This window comes from Oncorhynchus clarkii, chromosome 10 (genome assembly GCF_045791955.1).
Source record: "Oncorhynchus clarkii lewisi isolate Uvic-CL-2024 chromosome 10, UVic_Ocla_1.0, whole genome shotgun sequence".
Taxonomy (NCBI): domain Eukaryota; kingdom Metazoa; phylum Chordata; class Actinopteri; order Salmoniformes; family Salmonidae; genus Oncorhynchus; species Oncorhynchus clarkii.
The window spans coordinates 31649616-31664264 of NC_092156.1; the positions used below are offsets into that span (position 1 = coordinate 31649616).

Consider the following 14649-nt stretch of genomic DNA (forward strand, 5'->3'; position numbering starts at 1 on the left):
GAGTGTGTGAGACAGACAGAGGGTGGGACAGACAGACAGAGAGGGTGGCACAGACAGACAGAGGGTGGGACAGACAGACAGAGGGTGGGACAGACAGACAGAGGGTGGGACAGACAGACAGAGGGTGGGACAGACAGACAGAGGGTGGGACACATAGACAGAGGGTGGGACACACAGACAGAGGGTGGGACACACAGACAGAGGGTGGGACACACAGAGAGAGGGTGGGACACACAGAGAGAGGGTGGGACACAGAGAGAGGGTGGGACACAGAGAGAGGGTGGGACACAGAGAGAGGGTGGGACACAGAGCGAGGGTGGGACACACAGAGCGAGGGTGGGACACACAGAGAGAGGGTGGGACAGAGACAGACAGAGAGGGTGGGACAGAGACAGACAGAGAGGGTGGGACAGAGACAGACAGAAAGGGTGGGACAGAGACAGACAGAGAGGGTGGGACAGACAGACAGAGAGTGTGTGAGACAGACAGAGGGTGGGACAGACAGACAGAGAGGGTGGGACAGACAGACAGAGGGTGGGACAGACAGACAGAGGGTGGGACAGACAGACAGAGGGTGGGACAGACAGACAGAGGGTGGGACACACAGACAGAGGGTGGGACACACAGACAGAGGGTGGGACACACAGACAGAGGGTGGGACACACAGACAGAGGGTGGGACACACAGACAGAGGGTGGGACACACAGACAGAGGGTGGGACACACAGACAGAGGGTGGGACACACAGAGAGAGGGTGGGACACAGAGAGAGGGTGGGACACAGAGAGAGGGTGGGACACAGAGAGAGGGTGGGACACACAGAGCGAGGGTGGGACACACAGAGAGAGGGTGGGACACACAGAGAGAGGGTGGGACACACAGAGAGAGGGTGGGACACACAGAGAGAGGGTGGGACAGAGACAGACAGAGAGGGTGGGACACACAGACAGAGAAGGTGGGACACACAGACAGAGAAGGTGGGACACACAGACAGAGAAGGTGGGACACACAGACAGAGAAGGTGGGACACACAGACAGAGAAGGTGGGACACACAGACAGAGAAGGTGGGACACACAGACAGAGAGGGTGGGACACACACAGACAGAGAGGGTTAATAAGACAGAAAATCAGAGAGTGTGGGACAGAAAGACAGAGAGAGAAGGTGGGACAGACAGACAGAGAGAGAGGGTGGGACAGACAGACAGAGGGTGAATAAGACAGAAACACAGAGAGAGTGTGGGACAGACAGAGTGGGTGGGACAGACAGACAAGGAGAGAGGGTGGGACACACAAACAGAAGGTGGGACACACAGATAGAGGGTGGGACACACAGACAGAGGGTGGGACACACAGACAGAGGGTGGGACAAAGAGACAGAGGGTGGGACACACAGACAGAGGGTGGGACACACAGACAGAGGGTGGGACACACAGACAGAGGGTGGGACAGAGACAGACAGAGAGGGTGGGACAGAGACAGACAGAGAGGATGGGACAGAGACAGACAGAAAGGGTGGGACAGAGACAGACAGAAAGGGTGGGACAGAGACAGACAGAGAGGGTGGGACAGACAGACAGAGAGTGTGTGAGACAGACAGAGGGTGGGACAGACAGACAGAGAGGGTGGGACAGACAGACAGAGGGTGGGACAGACAGACAGAGGGTGGGACAGACAGACAGAGGGTGGGACAGACAGACAGAGGGTGGGACAGACAGACAGAGGGTGGGACAGACAGACAGAGGGTGGGACAGACAGACAGAGGGTGGGACACACAGACAGAGGGTGGGACACACAGACAGAGGGTGGGACACAGAGAGAGGGTGGGACACAGAGAGAGGGTGGGACACAGAGCGAGGGTGGGACACACAGAGCGAGGGTGGGACACACAGAGAGAGGGTGGGACACACAGAGAGAGGGTGGGACAGAGACAGACAGAGAGGGTGGGACAGAGACAGACAGAGAGGGTGGGACAGACAGAGAGGGTGGGACGGACAGACAGAGGGTGGGACAGACAGACAGAGAGTGTGTGGGACAGACAGACAGAGGGTGGGTGGGACACACAGACAGAGGGTGGGTGGGACACACAGACAGAGGGTGGGACACACAGACAGAGGGTGGGACACACAGAGAGAGGGTGGGACACACAGAGAGAGGGTGGGACACACAGAGAGAGGGTGGGACAGAGACAGACAGAGGGTGGGATAGAGACAGACAGAGAGGGTGGGACAGAGACAGACAGAGAGGGTGGGACAGAGACAGACAGAGAGGGTGGGACAGAGACAGACAGAGAGGGTGGGACAGAGACAGACAGAGAGGGTGGGACAGAGACAGACAGAGAGGGTGGGACAGAGACAGACAGAGAGGGTGGGACACACAGACAGAGGGTGGGACACACAGACAGAGGGTGGGACACACAGACAGAGGGTGGGACAGACAGACAGAGAGGGTGGGACACACAGACAGAGGGTGGGACACACAGACAGAGGGTGGGACAGACAGAGAGGGTGGGACAGACAGACAGAGGGTGGGACACACAGAGAGAGGGTGGGACACACAGAGAGAGGGTGGGACACACAGAGAGAGGGTGGGACACACAGAGAGAGGGTGGGACACACAGAGAGAGGGTGGGACACACAGAGAGAGGGTGGGATACACAGAGAGAGGGTGGGACACACAGAGAGAGGGTGGGACACACAGAGAGAGGGTGGGATACACAGAGAGAGGGTGGGACACACAGAGAGAGGGTGGGACACACAGAGAGAGGGTGGGATACACAGAGAGAGGGTGGGACACACAGAGAGAGGGTGGGACACACAGAGAGGGTGGGACAGAGACAGACAGAGAGGGTGGGACAGAGACAGACAGAGAGGGTGTGGGACAGACAGAGAGGGTGAATATGACAGAAACACAGAGAGAGGGTGGGACAGACAGACAGAGAGAGAGGGTGGGACAGACAGACAGAGAGGGTGAATATGACAAACACAGAAAGAGGGTGGGACCGACAGAGAGAGAGGGTGGGACCGACAGAGAGTGGGACAGATAGAGAGGGTGGGACAGACAGAGGGGGTGGGACAGACAGAGAGAGGGGGTGGGACAGCCAGACAGACAGACAGGGTGAATAAGACAGAAACACAGAGAGAGTGTGGGACAGACAGAGAGAGTGGGACAGACAGAGACAGAGAGGGTGAATGACAGAAACACAGAGAGAGGGTGGGACAGACAGACAGAGAGAGAGGGTGAATAAGACAGAAACACAGAGAGAGTGTGGGACAGACAGACAGAGAGAGAGTGTGGGACAGACAGAGAGGGTGAATAAGACAGAAACACAGAGAGAGGGTGGGACAGATTAGAGAGAGGGTGGGACAGACAGAGAGGGTGGGTGGGACAGACAGACAGAGAGGGTGGGACAGACAGACAGAGAGGGTGGGACAGACAGACAGAGAGGGTGGGACAGACAGACAGAGAGGGTGGGACAGACAGACAGAGAGGGTGGGACAGACAGACAGAGGGTGGGACAGACAGACAGAGAGTGGGACAGACAGACAGAGGGTGGGACAGACAGACAGAGGGTGGGACACACAGACAGAGGGTGGGACACACAGACAGAGGGTGGGACACACAGACAGAGGGTGGGACACACAGAGAGAGGGTGGGACACACAGAGAGAGGGTGGGACACAGAGAGAGGGTGGGACACAGAGAGAGGGTGGGACACAGAGAGAGGGTGGGACACAGAGAGAGGGTGGGACACAGAGCGAGGGTGGGACACACAGAGCGAGGGTGGGACACACAGAGAGAGGGTGGGACACACAGAGAGAGGGTGGGACAGAGACAGACAGAGAGGGTGGGACAGAGACAGACAGAGAGGGTGGGACAGACAGAGAAGGTGGGACAGACAGACAGAGGGTGGGTGGGACACACAGACAGAGGGTGGGTGGGACACACAGACAGAGGGTGGGACACACAGACAGAGGGTGGGACACACAGAGAGAGGGTGGGACACACAGAGAGAGGGTGGGACACACAGAGAGAGGGTGGGACAGAGACAGACAGAGGGTGGGACAGAGACAGACAGAGAGGGTGGGACAGAGACAGACAGAGGGTGGGACAGAGACAGACAGAGAGGGTGGGATAGAGACAGACAGAGAGGGTGGGATAGAGACAGACAGAGAGGGTGGGACAGAGACAGACAGAGAGGGTGGGACAGAGACAGCCAGAGAGGGTGGGACACACAGACAGAGGGTGGGACACACAGACAGAGGGTGGGACAGACAGACAGAGGGTGGGACAGACAGACAGAGGGTGGGACAGACAGACAGAGGGTGGGACAGACAGACAGAGGGTGGGACAGACAGAGAGGGTGGGACAGACAGAGAGGGTGGGACAGACAGAGAGGGTGGGACAGACAGAGAGGGTGGGACAGACAGAGAGGGTGGGACACACAGAGAGAGGGTGGGACACACAGAGAGAGGGTGGGACACACAGAGAGAGGGTGGGACATACAGAGAGAGGGTGGGACACACAGAGAGAGGGTGGGACACACAGAGAGAGGGTGGGATACACAGAGAGAGGGTGGGACACACAGAGAGAGGGTGGGACACACAGAGAGAGGGTGGGACACACAGAGAGAGGGTGGGACACACAGAGAGAGGGTGGGACACACAGAGAGAGGGTGGGATACACAGAGAGAGGGTGGGACACACAGAGAGAGGGTGGGACACACAGAGAGGGTGGGACAGAGACAGACAGAGAGGGTGGGACAGAGACAGACAGAGAGGGTGTGGGACAGACAGAGAGGGTGAATATGACAGAAACACAGAGAGAGGGTGGGACAGACAGACAGAGAGAGAGGGTGGGACAGACAGACAGAGAGGGTGAATATGACAAACACAGAAAGAGGGTGGGACCGACAGAGAGAGAGGGTGGGACCGACAGAGAGTGGGACAGATAGAGAGGGTGGGACAGACAGAGGGGGTGGGACAGACAGAGAGAGGGGGTGGGACAGCCAGACAGACAGACAGGGTGAATAAGACAGAAACACAGAGAGAGTGTGGGACAGACAGAGAGAGTGGGACAGACAGAGACAGAGAGGGTGAATGACAGAAACACAGAGAGTGGGTGGGACAGACAGACAGAGAGAGAGGGTGAATAAGACAGAAACACAGAGAGAGTGTGGGACAGACAGACAGAGAGAGAGTGTGGGACAGACAGAGAGGGTGAATAAGACAGAAACACAGAGAGAGGGTGGGACAGATTAGAGAGAGGGTGGGACAGACAGACAGAGAGGGTGGGTGGGACAGACAGACAGACAGAGAGGGTGGGACAGACAGACAGAGAGGGTGGGACAGACAGACAGAGAGGGTGGGTGGGACAGACAGACAGAGAGGGTGGGACAGACAGACAGAGAGGGTGGGACAGACAGACAGAGAGGGTGGGACAGACAGACAGAGAGGGTGGGACAGACAGACAGAGAGGGTGGGACAGACAGACAGAGAGTGGGACAGACAGACAGAGGGTGGGACAGACAGACAGAGGGTGGGACACACAGACAGAGGGTGGGACACACAGACAGAGGGTGGGACACACAGACAGAGGGTGGGACACACAGACAGAGGGTGGGACACACAGAGAGAGGGTGGGACACACAGAGAGAGGGTGGGACACAGAGAGAGGGTGGGACACAGAGAGAGGGTGGGACACAGAGAGAGGGTGGGACACAGAGAGAGGGTGGGACACAGAGCGAGGGTGGGACACAGAGCGAGGGTGGGACACACAGAGCGAGGGTGGGACACAGAGAGAGGGTGGGACACACAGAGAGAGGGTGGGACACACAGAGAGAGGGTGGGACAGAGACAGACAGAGAGGGTGGGACAGAGACAGACAGAGAGGGTGGGACAGACAGAGAAGGTGGGACAGACAGACAGAGGGTGGGTGGGACACACAGACAGAGGGTGGGTGGGACACACAGACAGAGGGTGGGACACACAGACAGAGGGTGGGACACACAGAGAGAGGGTTGGACACACAGAGAGAGGGTGGGACAGAGACAGACAGAGGGTGGGACAGAGACAGACAGAGAGGGTGGGACAGAGACAGACAGAGAGGGTGGGACAGAGACAGACAGAGGGTGGGACAGAGACAGACAGAGAGGGTGGGATAGAGACAGACAGAGAGGGTGGGATAGAGACAGACAGAGAGGGTGGGACAGAGACAGACAGAGAGGGTGGGACAGAGACAGACAGAGAGGGTGGGACAGAGACAGACAGAGAGGGTGGGACACACAGACAGAGGGTGGGACACACAGACAGAGGGTGGGACAGACAGACAGAGGGTGGGACAGACAGACAGAGGGACAGACAGACAGAGGGTGGGACAGACAGACAGAGGGTGGGACAGACAGAGAGGGTGGGACAGACAGAGAGGGTGGGACAGACAGAGAGGGTGGGACACACAGAGAGAGGGTGGGACACACAGAGAGAGGGTGGGACACACAGAGAGAGGGTGGGACACACAGAGAGAGGGTGGGACACACAGAGAGAGGGTGGGACACACAGAGAGAGGGTGGGATACACAGAGAGAGGGTGGGATACACAGAGAGAGGGTGGGACACACAGAGAGAGGGTGGGACACACAGAGAGAGGGTGGGACACACAGAGAGAGGGTGGGACACACAGAGAGAGGGTGGGACACACAGAGAGAGGGTGGGATACACAGAGAGAGGGAGGGACACACAGAGAGAGGGTGGGACACACAGAGAGGGTGGGACAGAGACAGACAGAGAGGGTGGGACAGAGACAGAGAGGGTGAATATGACAGAAACGCAGAGAGAGGGTGGGACAGACAGACAGAGAGAGAGGGTGGGACAGACAGACAGAGAGGGTGAATATGACAAACACAGAAAGAGGGTGGGACCGACAGAGAGAGAGGGTGGGACCGACAGAGAGTGGGACAGATAGAGAGGGTGGGACAGACAGAGGGGGTGGGACAGACAGAGAGAGGGGGTGGGACAGCCAGACAGACAGACAGGGTGAATAAGACAGAAACACAGAGAGAGTGTGGGACAGACAGAGAGAGTGGGACAGACAGAGACAGAGAGGGTGAATGACAGAAACACAGAGAGTGGGTGGGACAGACAGACAGAGAGAGAGGGTGAATAAGACAGAAACACAGAGAGAGTGTGGGACAGACAGACAGAGAGAGAGTGTGGGACAGACAGAGAGGGTGAATAAGACAGAAACACAGAGAGAGGGTGGGACAGATTAGAGAGAGGGTGGGACAGACAGACAGAGAGGGTGGGTGGGACAGACAGACAGAGAGGGTGGGACAGACAGACAGAGAGGGTGGGACAGACAGACAGAGAGGGTGGGACAGACAGACAGAGAGGGTGGGTGGGACAGACAGACAGAGAGGGTGGGACAGACAGACAGAGAGGGTGGGACAGACAGACAGAGAGGGTGGGACAGACAGACAGAGGGTGGGACAGACAGACAGAGGGTGGGACAGACAGACAGAGAGTGGGACAGACAGACAGAGAGTGGGACAGACAGACAGAGGGTGGGACAGACAGACAGAGGGTGGGACACACAGACAGAGGGTGGGACACACAGACAGAGGGTGGGACACACAGACAGAGGGTGGGACACACAGACAGAGGGTGGGACACAGACAGAGGGTGGGACACACAGAGAGAGGGTGGGACACACAGAGAGAGGGTGGGACACACAGAGAGAGGGTGGGACACAGAGAGAGGGTGGGACACAGAGAGAGGGTGGGACACAGAGCGAGGGTGGGACACAGAGCGAGGGTGGGACACACAGAGAGAGGGTGGGACACACAGAGAGAGGGTGGGACAGAGACAGACAGAGAGGGTGGGACAGAGACAGACAGAGAGGGTGGGACAGACAGAGAAGGTGGGACGGACAGACAGAGGGTGGGACAGACAGAGAGTGTGTGGGACAGACAGACAGAGGGTGGGTGGGACACACAGACAGAGGGTGGGTGGGACACACAGACAGAGGGTGGGACACACAGACAGAGGGTGGGACACACAGAGAGAAGGTGGGACACACAGAGAGAGGGTGGGACACACAGAGAGAGGGTGGGACAGAGATCGACAGAGGGTGGGACAGAGACAGACAGAGAGGGTGGGATAGAGACAGACAGAGAGGGTGGGATAGAGACAGACAGAGAGGGTGGGACAGAGACAGACAGAGAGGGTGGGACAGAGACAGACAGAGAGGGTGGGACAGAGACAGACAGAGAGGGTGGGACACACAGACAGAGGGTGGGACACACAGACAGAGGGTGGGACACACAGACAGAGGGTGGGACAGACAGACAGAGGGTGGGACAGACAGACAGAGGGTGGGACAGACAGAGAGGGTGGGACAGACAGAGAGGGTGGGACAGACAGAGAGGGTGGGACACACAGAGAGAGGGTGGGACACACAGAGAGAGGGTGGGACACACAGAGAGAGGGTGGGACACACAGAGAGAGGGTGGGACACACAGAGAGAGGGTGGGACACACAGAGAGAGGGTGGGACACACAGAGAGAGGGTGGGACACACAGAGAGAGGGTGGGACACACAGAGAGGGTGGGACAGAGACAGACAGAGAGGGTGGGACAGAGACAGACAGAGAGGGTGTGGGACAGACAGAGAGGGTGAATATGACAGAAACACAGAGAGAGGGTGGGACAGACAGACAGAGAGAGAGGGTGGGACAGACAGACAGAGAGGGTGAATATGACAAACACAGAAAGAGGGTGGGACCGACAGAGAGAGAGGGTGGGACCGACAGAGAGTGGGACAGATAGAGAGGGTGGGACAGACAGAGGGGGTGGGACAGACAGAGAGAGGGGGTGGGACAGCCAGACAGACAGACAGGGTGAATAAGACAGAAACACAGAGAGAGTGTGGGACAGACAGAGAGAGTGGGACAGACAGAGACAGAGAGGGTGAATGACAGAAACACAGAGAGAGGGTGGGACAGACAGACAGAGAGAGAGGGTGAATAAGACAGAAACACAGAGAGAGTGTGGGACAGACAAACAAAGAGAGAGTGTGGGACAGACAGAGAGGGTGAATAAGACAGAAACACAGAGAGAGGGTGGGACAGATTAGAGAGAGGGTGGGACAGACAGACAGAGAGGGTGGGTGGGACAGACAGACAGAGAGGGTGGGTGGGACAGACAGACAGAGAGGGTGGGACAGACAGACAGAGAGGGTGGGACAGACAGACAGAGAGGGTGGGACAGACAGACAGAGAGGGTGGGACAGACAGACAGAGAGGGTGGGACACACAGACAGAGAGGGTGGGACACACAGACAGAGAGGGTGGGACACACAGACAGAGAGGGTGGGACACAGACAGAGGGGGTGGGACACACAGACAGAGGGGGTGGGACACACAGACAAAGAGGGTGGGACACACAGACAAAGAGGGTGGGACACACAGACAAAGAGGGTGGGACACACAGACAAAGAGGGTGGGACACACAGACAAAGAGGGTGGGACACACAGACAAAGAGGGTGGGACACACAGACAGAGAGGGTGGGACACACAGACAGAGGGGGTGGGACACACAGACAAAGAGGGTGGGACAGAGACAGACAGAGAGAGAGGGTGAATAAGACAGAAACAGACAGAGGGGGACAGACAGAAAGAGAGAGGGTGAATAAGACAGACAGACAGAGGGGGACAGACAGACAGAGAGGGTGAATAAGACAGAAACAGAGAGAGTGTAGGACAGACAGACAGAGAGGGTGGGACAGACAGACAGACAGACAGAGGGGGACAGACAGAAAAAGAGGATGAAGGGAGAGAAAGAGACAGCGATGATAGCTAGAGGGGATGGAATGTAGTTTGAACTGTGCCAGCTCTGGTCAGCTACAGTAAGAATGAGGATTCTCAGCAGTGGTAACAGAGCAACCTTCATTCTGACCAACCCCCTTCAGCTCCCAGAGTAACACAATTCAAAACTAATAACCGGCAATAATCCATTAAAGAGCTCAATCAAACTGAGCCTGAGGGGCCCTTGGCTTTGAATATGTTAGTAAATATGTGTGTGTATGTATGCATAGTGTGTGCATATGCATGGTGTGTGCATGCATGGTGTGTGCATGCATGGTGTGTGTATGCGCACAAGTGTTTTTCTGTGTGTGCAAGTGTGCATTCCTGTCTGTATGCGTGCCTCCGTGTGTGTGTGTGTGTGTGTTAGGGCTGGGTACCAGACACAGTGCTCATTGGGCTAATCTTTTTTGTGCTCCACTGAGTTGCCAGGCAGATAGCCAGACAGTGTCCAGGCTGAAGATAGCAGACCCAGAGACAGAGGGAGGGAGGCCCTGTGCTTTCTGGATGGAATACTGTGTCCAGGGGGGCTGGGCAGGACAGACAGGATCCACAGAACAAACAAAACCCCCAAACTGATTACCAAAGCCGTTTATTTTAGGAAGGGGAAAAAAGAACGCTGATGGGGTGACAACCTTTTTTCCGAGTGAGTGAGTGAGTGAGTGAGTGAGTGAGTGAGACTGGGCCGGGAGGAGCTGGGGCCAGAGAATGTTGGACGTTCACAATGACACATACCTACTGGCACAGTTTTCGTTGCTTTATCTCAGGCTGTAGCAGCCAAATAAACCACATACAGATAGTTAGATAATACATACTACACTGCTATATCAGTTTGATGCAGTATGTACCAGTGTCTGTTCAATGAAGTGCATTTGGGGGATCCTACACAGTATTGATGGTGTAATAATGCGTTGCCCGTACCTGATCTCGTAGGAGATCTCCTTCTCGTACTTCTTCCTGTTGCGGGCGCGGCAGCAGCAGAAGAGGATGATGGCGATGATGATGAGGGCCAGCAGAACAGCGATGATGGCTCCAGCTATGATACCAGCAGTGTTGGGGGCTAGAACACACACAGAGAAAATCATTAAAAACAATCATCCTACACAATCCCACCATTTTGACTCTATACAGCCATACAGGTCTCAGCACAAATGCCCACCCGATTAAAATAATCACATAAAAGTGAATCAGGGGGCGTTGAGGGACTCACGGGGAGTGATGCCAAGCTGTAGAATACACTCCTCCATGCCCACGTGGTTCTTAGCTGTGCAGCGGTAGGTTCCTGAGGAGCTGGTGGATGCGTTCCTTACATTCATGGTGCCTCCCACAGGGTCTACAGACAGAGGGGGAGGGGTTGACAGAGGCACGTTCAGGATGCCAAAATTTTTCAGAGACCCTTCTGTCCATTTGGCAGTGAATAACCATTCTGTTTCAAAGCATCTGCTCCATCTGGGGATGGTAAAACCTGGCTTCCATAAATATGTGTCTTACCTAGCACGGCGGAGGCAGGCAGCAGTTTGTTGTCGCTGGTCTTCTCCCAGGTGTACTGCAGGGGGTTGGTCCCCTCACTGGATGTACACCTCAGGACCACATCCCTACCCTCCAGGGTGGGGCCGTCGGCAGAGCATCTGGGCTTGGACGGCCTCACTACCAGGAGAGAGGGGAGGGGGAGAATAAGCTATTAGAGATGGCAGACATGGCGGAAAAGAGAAATTAGCTTGAAGCTACACAAACCATTCCTGATTTTCTATTGCACACCCCCCTGGGCAGGTTGCCACGCTGTGTGTGTGTCTCATAGCAGCAGTCATCAGCGTAATGAGAGCAGTAATCAGGGTCAGTGACACAGCTGCTGTCATTACAGGTGCTGTCACTCAAGATAATTACGATCAGAGCGTGACACACACACAAACGGTGGGGGTAGGGCATCTGCTGAAGCCAGACAGAGTTTGTCTGTTGACAGGAGACAAGAATTCAAAAGCAAACAAAACTCCAAATTGAAAGCAGGCCAGATCCAGTGCAAGGCAAAGATGAACAGACCACCTGTCTTTCTGTCTGTCTGTCTGCTGGAGCGGTGGGGTGAGGAAGGGGGTACTATGCTAGAGATGGGAGGTGGGGTGAGGAAGGGGGTACTATGCTAGGGATGGGAGGTGGGGTGAGGTAGGGGGTACTATGCTAGAGATGGGAGGTGGGGTGAGGAAGGGGGTACTATGCTAGGGATGGGAGGTGGGGTGAGGTAGGGGGTACTATGCTAGGGATGGGAGGTGGGGTGAGGAAGGGGGTACTATGCTAGAGATGGGAGGTGGGGTGAGGTAGGGGGTACTATGCTAGGGATGGGAGGTGGGGTGAGGAAGGGGGTACTATGCTAGGGATGGGAGGTGGGGTGAGGTAGGGGGTACTATGCTAGGGATGGGAGGTGGGGTGAGGTAGGGGGTACTATGCTAGAGATGGGAGGTGGGGTGAGGAAGGGGGTACTATGCTAGGGATGGGAGGTGGGGTGAGGTAGGGGGTACTATGCTAGGGATGGGAGGTGGGGTGAGGAAGGGGGTACTATGCTAGAGATGGGAGGTGGGGTGAGGAAGGGGGTACTATGCTAGGGATGGGAGGTAGGGTGAGGAAGGGGGTACTATGCTAGGGATGGGAGGTGGGGTAAGGAAGGGGGTACTATGCTAGGGATGGGAGGTGGGGTGAGGTAGGGGGTACTATGCTAGGGATGGGAGGTGGGGTGAGGTAGGGGGTACTATGCTAGGGATGGGAGGTGGGTTGAGGAAGGGGGTACTATGCTAGGGATGGGAGGTGGGGTGAGGTAGGGGGTACTATGCTAGGGATGGGAGGTGGGGTGAGGTAGGGGGTACTATGCTAGGGATGGGAGGTGGGTGGCATTTAGGAAGCCTGATTGGCGCTGTGTGTGTAGTCGTGTGTATGTGCGACTGTGAGTGTCTTTCCTTCTCTCTCCCTCTCTGTGTGTGTAGTCGTGTGTATGTGCGACTGTGAGTGTCTCTCCTCCTCTCTCTCTGTGTGTAATCGTGTGTATGTGCGACTGTGAGTGTCTCCCCTCTCTCTCTCTGTGTGTAGTCGTGTGTATGTGCGACTGTGAGTGTCTCTCCTTCTCTCTCTCTGTGTGTGTAGTCGTGTGTATGTGCGACTGCCTCTCTTTCTCTCTCTCTGTGTGTCTGAGTGTTGTGCTGGAGCACTGACATGGTTTGGTAATGGGCGCTGTAACAACAAAGCCCGGCGAGAGGGGAGGACAGAACCATGTGGATTAACACCAGACGGCCCTGTGGGACACTACAGCACATAGTGCAGCGCCCAGCCCATCTAATCTAATAGGCAGGGGTCAGGACGGACAGAACGAGGGAGGGGAGGAATGAGAGAACAGAGAGAAATTAAACGAGTACTGATGGACGCTTGGAGGGATGACGGGGGCCAAGGCTGCTCGCTCTCCTGACTTGGAGGTCGGCTGTCCACATGCACTGTGTGTGTGTCTTACAATGTAATACAGCAATGACATTTTGAATTCACATTAAAAGCTCAAAGTCAGCTTGACATATCAAGGGCTACATATAGCTCAACATGTAGATGTTCCTATTGGAAATAGGTAGAAGCTTCCTCAGAGCAGATTTTTATGTGTGATATGAGCAAGAGATGAGGTCAAAGGAAGAAGAAAGAGACTGGTCTTTAGAGAGATACTGTAGAGACTAGAGGGAGGCCGTGATTGGTTGTGGTGGACTATATGGATGTGGTGTAATATGAAGGGCTAAGGATACGGTGATTTATTGCTGTACTGGGCTGTACTGGTTGATGTGAAGTCTAGGCAGAGATGGTGAATGATTGATGTGAAGTCTAGGCAGAGATGGTGAATGGTTGATGTGAAGTCGAGCCAGAGATGGTGAATGGTTGATGTGAAGTCTAGGCAGAGATGGTGAATGGTTGATGTGAAGTCGAGCCAGAGATGGTGAATGGTTGATGTGAAGTCTAGGCAGAGATGGTGAATGATTGATGTGAAGTCTAGGCAGAGATGGTGAATGGTTGATGTGAAGTCTAGGCAGAGATGGTGAATGGTTGATGTGAAGTCTAGGCAGAGATGGTGAATGGTTGATGTGAAGTCTAGGCAGAGATGGTGAATGGTTGATGTGAAGTCTAGGCAGAGATGGTGAATGGTTGATGTGAAGTCTAGGCAGAGATGGTGAATGGTTGATGTGAAGTCGAGGCAGAGATGGTGAATGGTTGATGTGAAGTCGAGGCAGAGATGGTGAATGGTTGATGTGAAGTCGAGGCAGAGATGGTGAATGGTTGATGTGAAGTCGAGGCAGAGATGGTGAATGGTTGATGTGAAGTCTAGGCAGAGATGGTGAATGGTTGATGTGAAGTCTAGGCAGAGATGGTGAATGGTTGATGTGAAGTCGAGCCAGAGATGGTGAATGGTTGATGTGAAGTCTAGGCAGAGATGGTGAATGGTTGATGTGAAGTCTAGGCAGAGATGGTGAATGGTTGTGAGGGTTGCTGATGTGCCTGTCCGGTGCGCTGTACTGACTGAAGGTGCTCTCTACTCCTGTTAACGTCACTGTCCATCTTTAAACTAGCGGAGACAACACATAGCTCACAACGTTACCTGCACTCAGGGAAGATGCCTCTGTGTGTGTGTGTGTCCAAAATGTATGTTATTTTTCATTTTTTAAACAACTAATGGACCGACGTAGGTTCAATTATTTTAATTCCATTTAGGTTTTTTTCCCCCTTCTGTGAGCTCAATGCACAGTTTCTCTAGAGATACATCAGATCAAACCCAAACAGTGTGATG

The 14649-nt window shown here is 55.2% G+C and overlaps 1 protein-coding gene across 2 annotated transcripts in view; it reads right to left on the bottom strand.

Annotated features, from left to right (window-relative positions):
• The window catches only part of LOC139418264 (coxsackievirus and adenovirus receptor homolog), a 111712-nt gene that overhangs the window by 5859 nt on the left and 91204 nt on the right, over positions 1–14649 (bottom strand). For both annotated transcript variants that reach the window (XR_011635292.1, XM_071167590.1), the window contains exons 4-6: positions 11343–11498; positions 11062–11184; positions 10773–10911 (exon numbers count right to left, since the gene is read on the bottom strand). Coding sequence is in view for 1 of the 2 variants with exons in the window: in XM_071167590.1 (XP_071023691.1) it covers positions 10773–10911; positions 11062–11184; positions 11343–11498 (418 nt within the window). In the remaining variant the exon portion in view is untranslated. The remainder of the gene's footprint in view (positions 1–10772; positions 10912–11061; positions 11185–11342; positions 11499–14649) is intronic.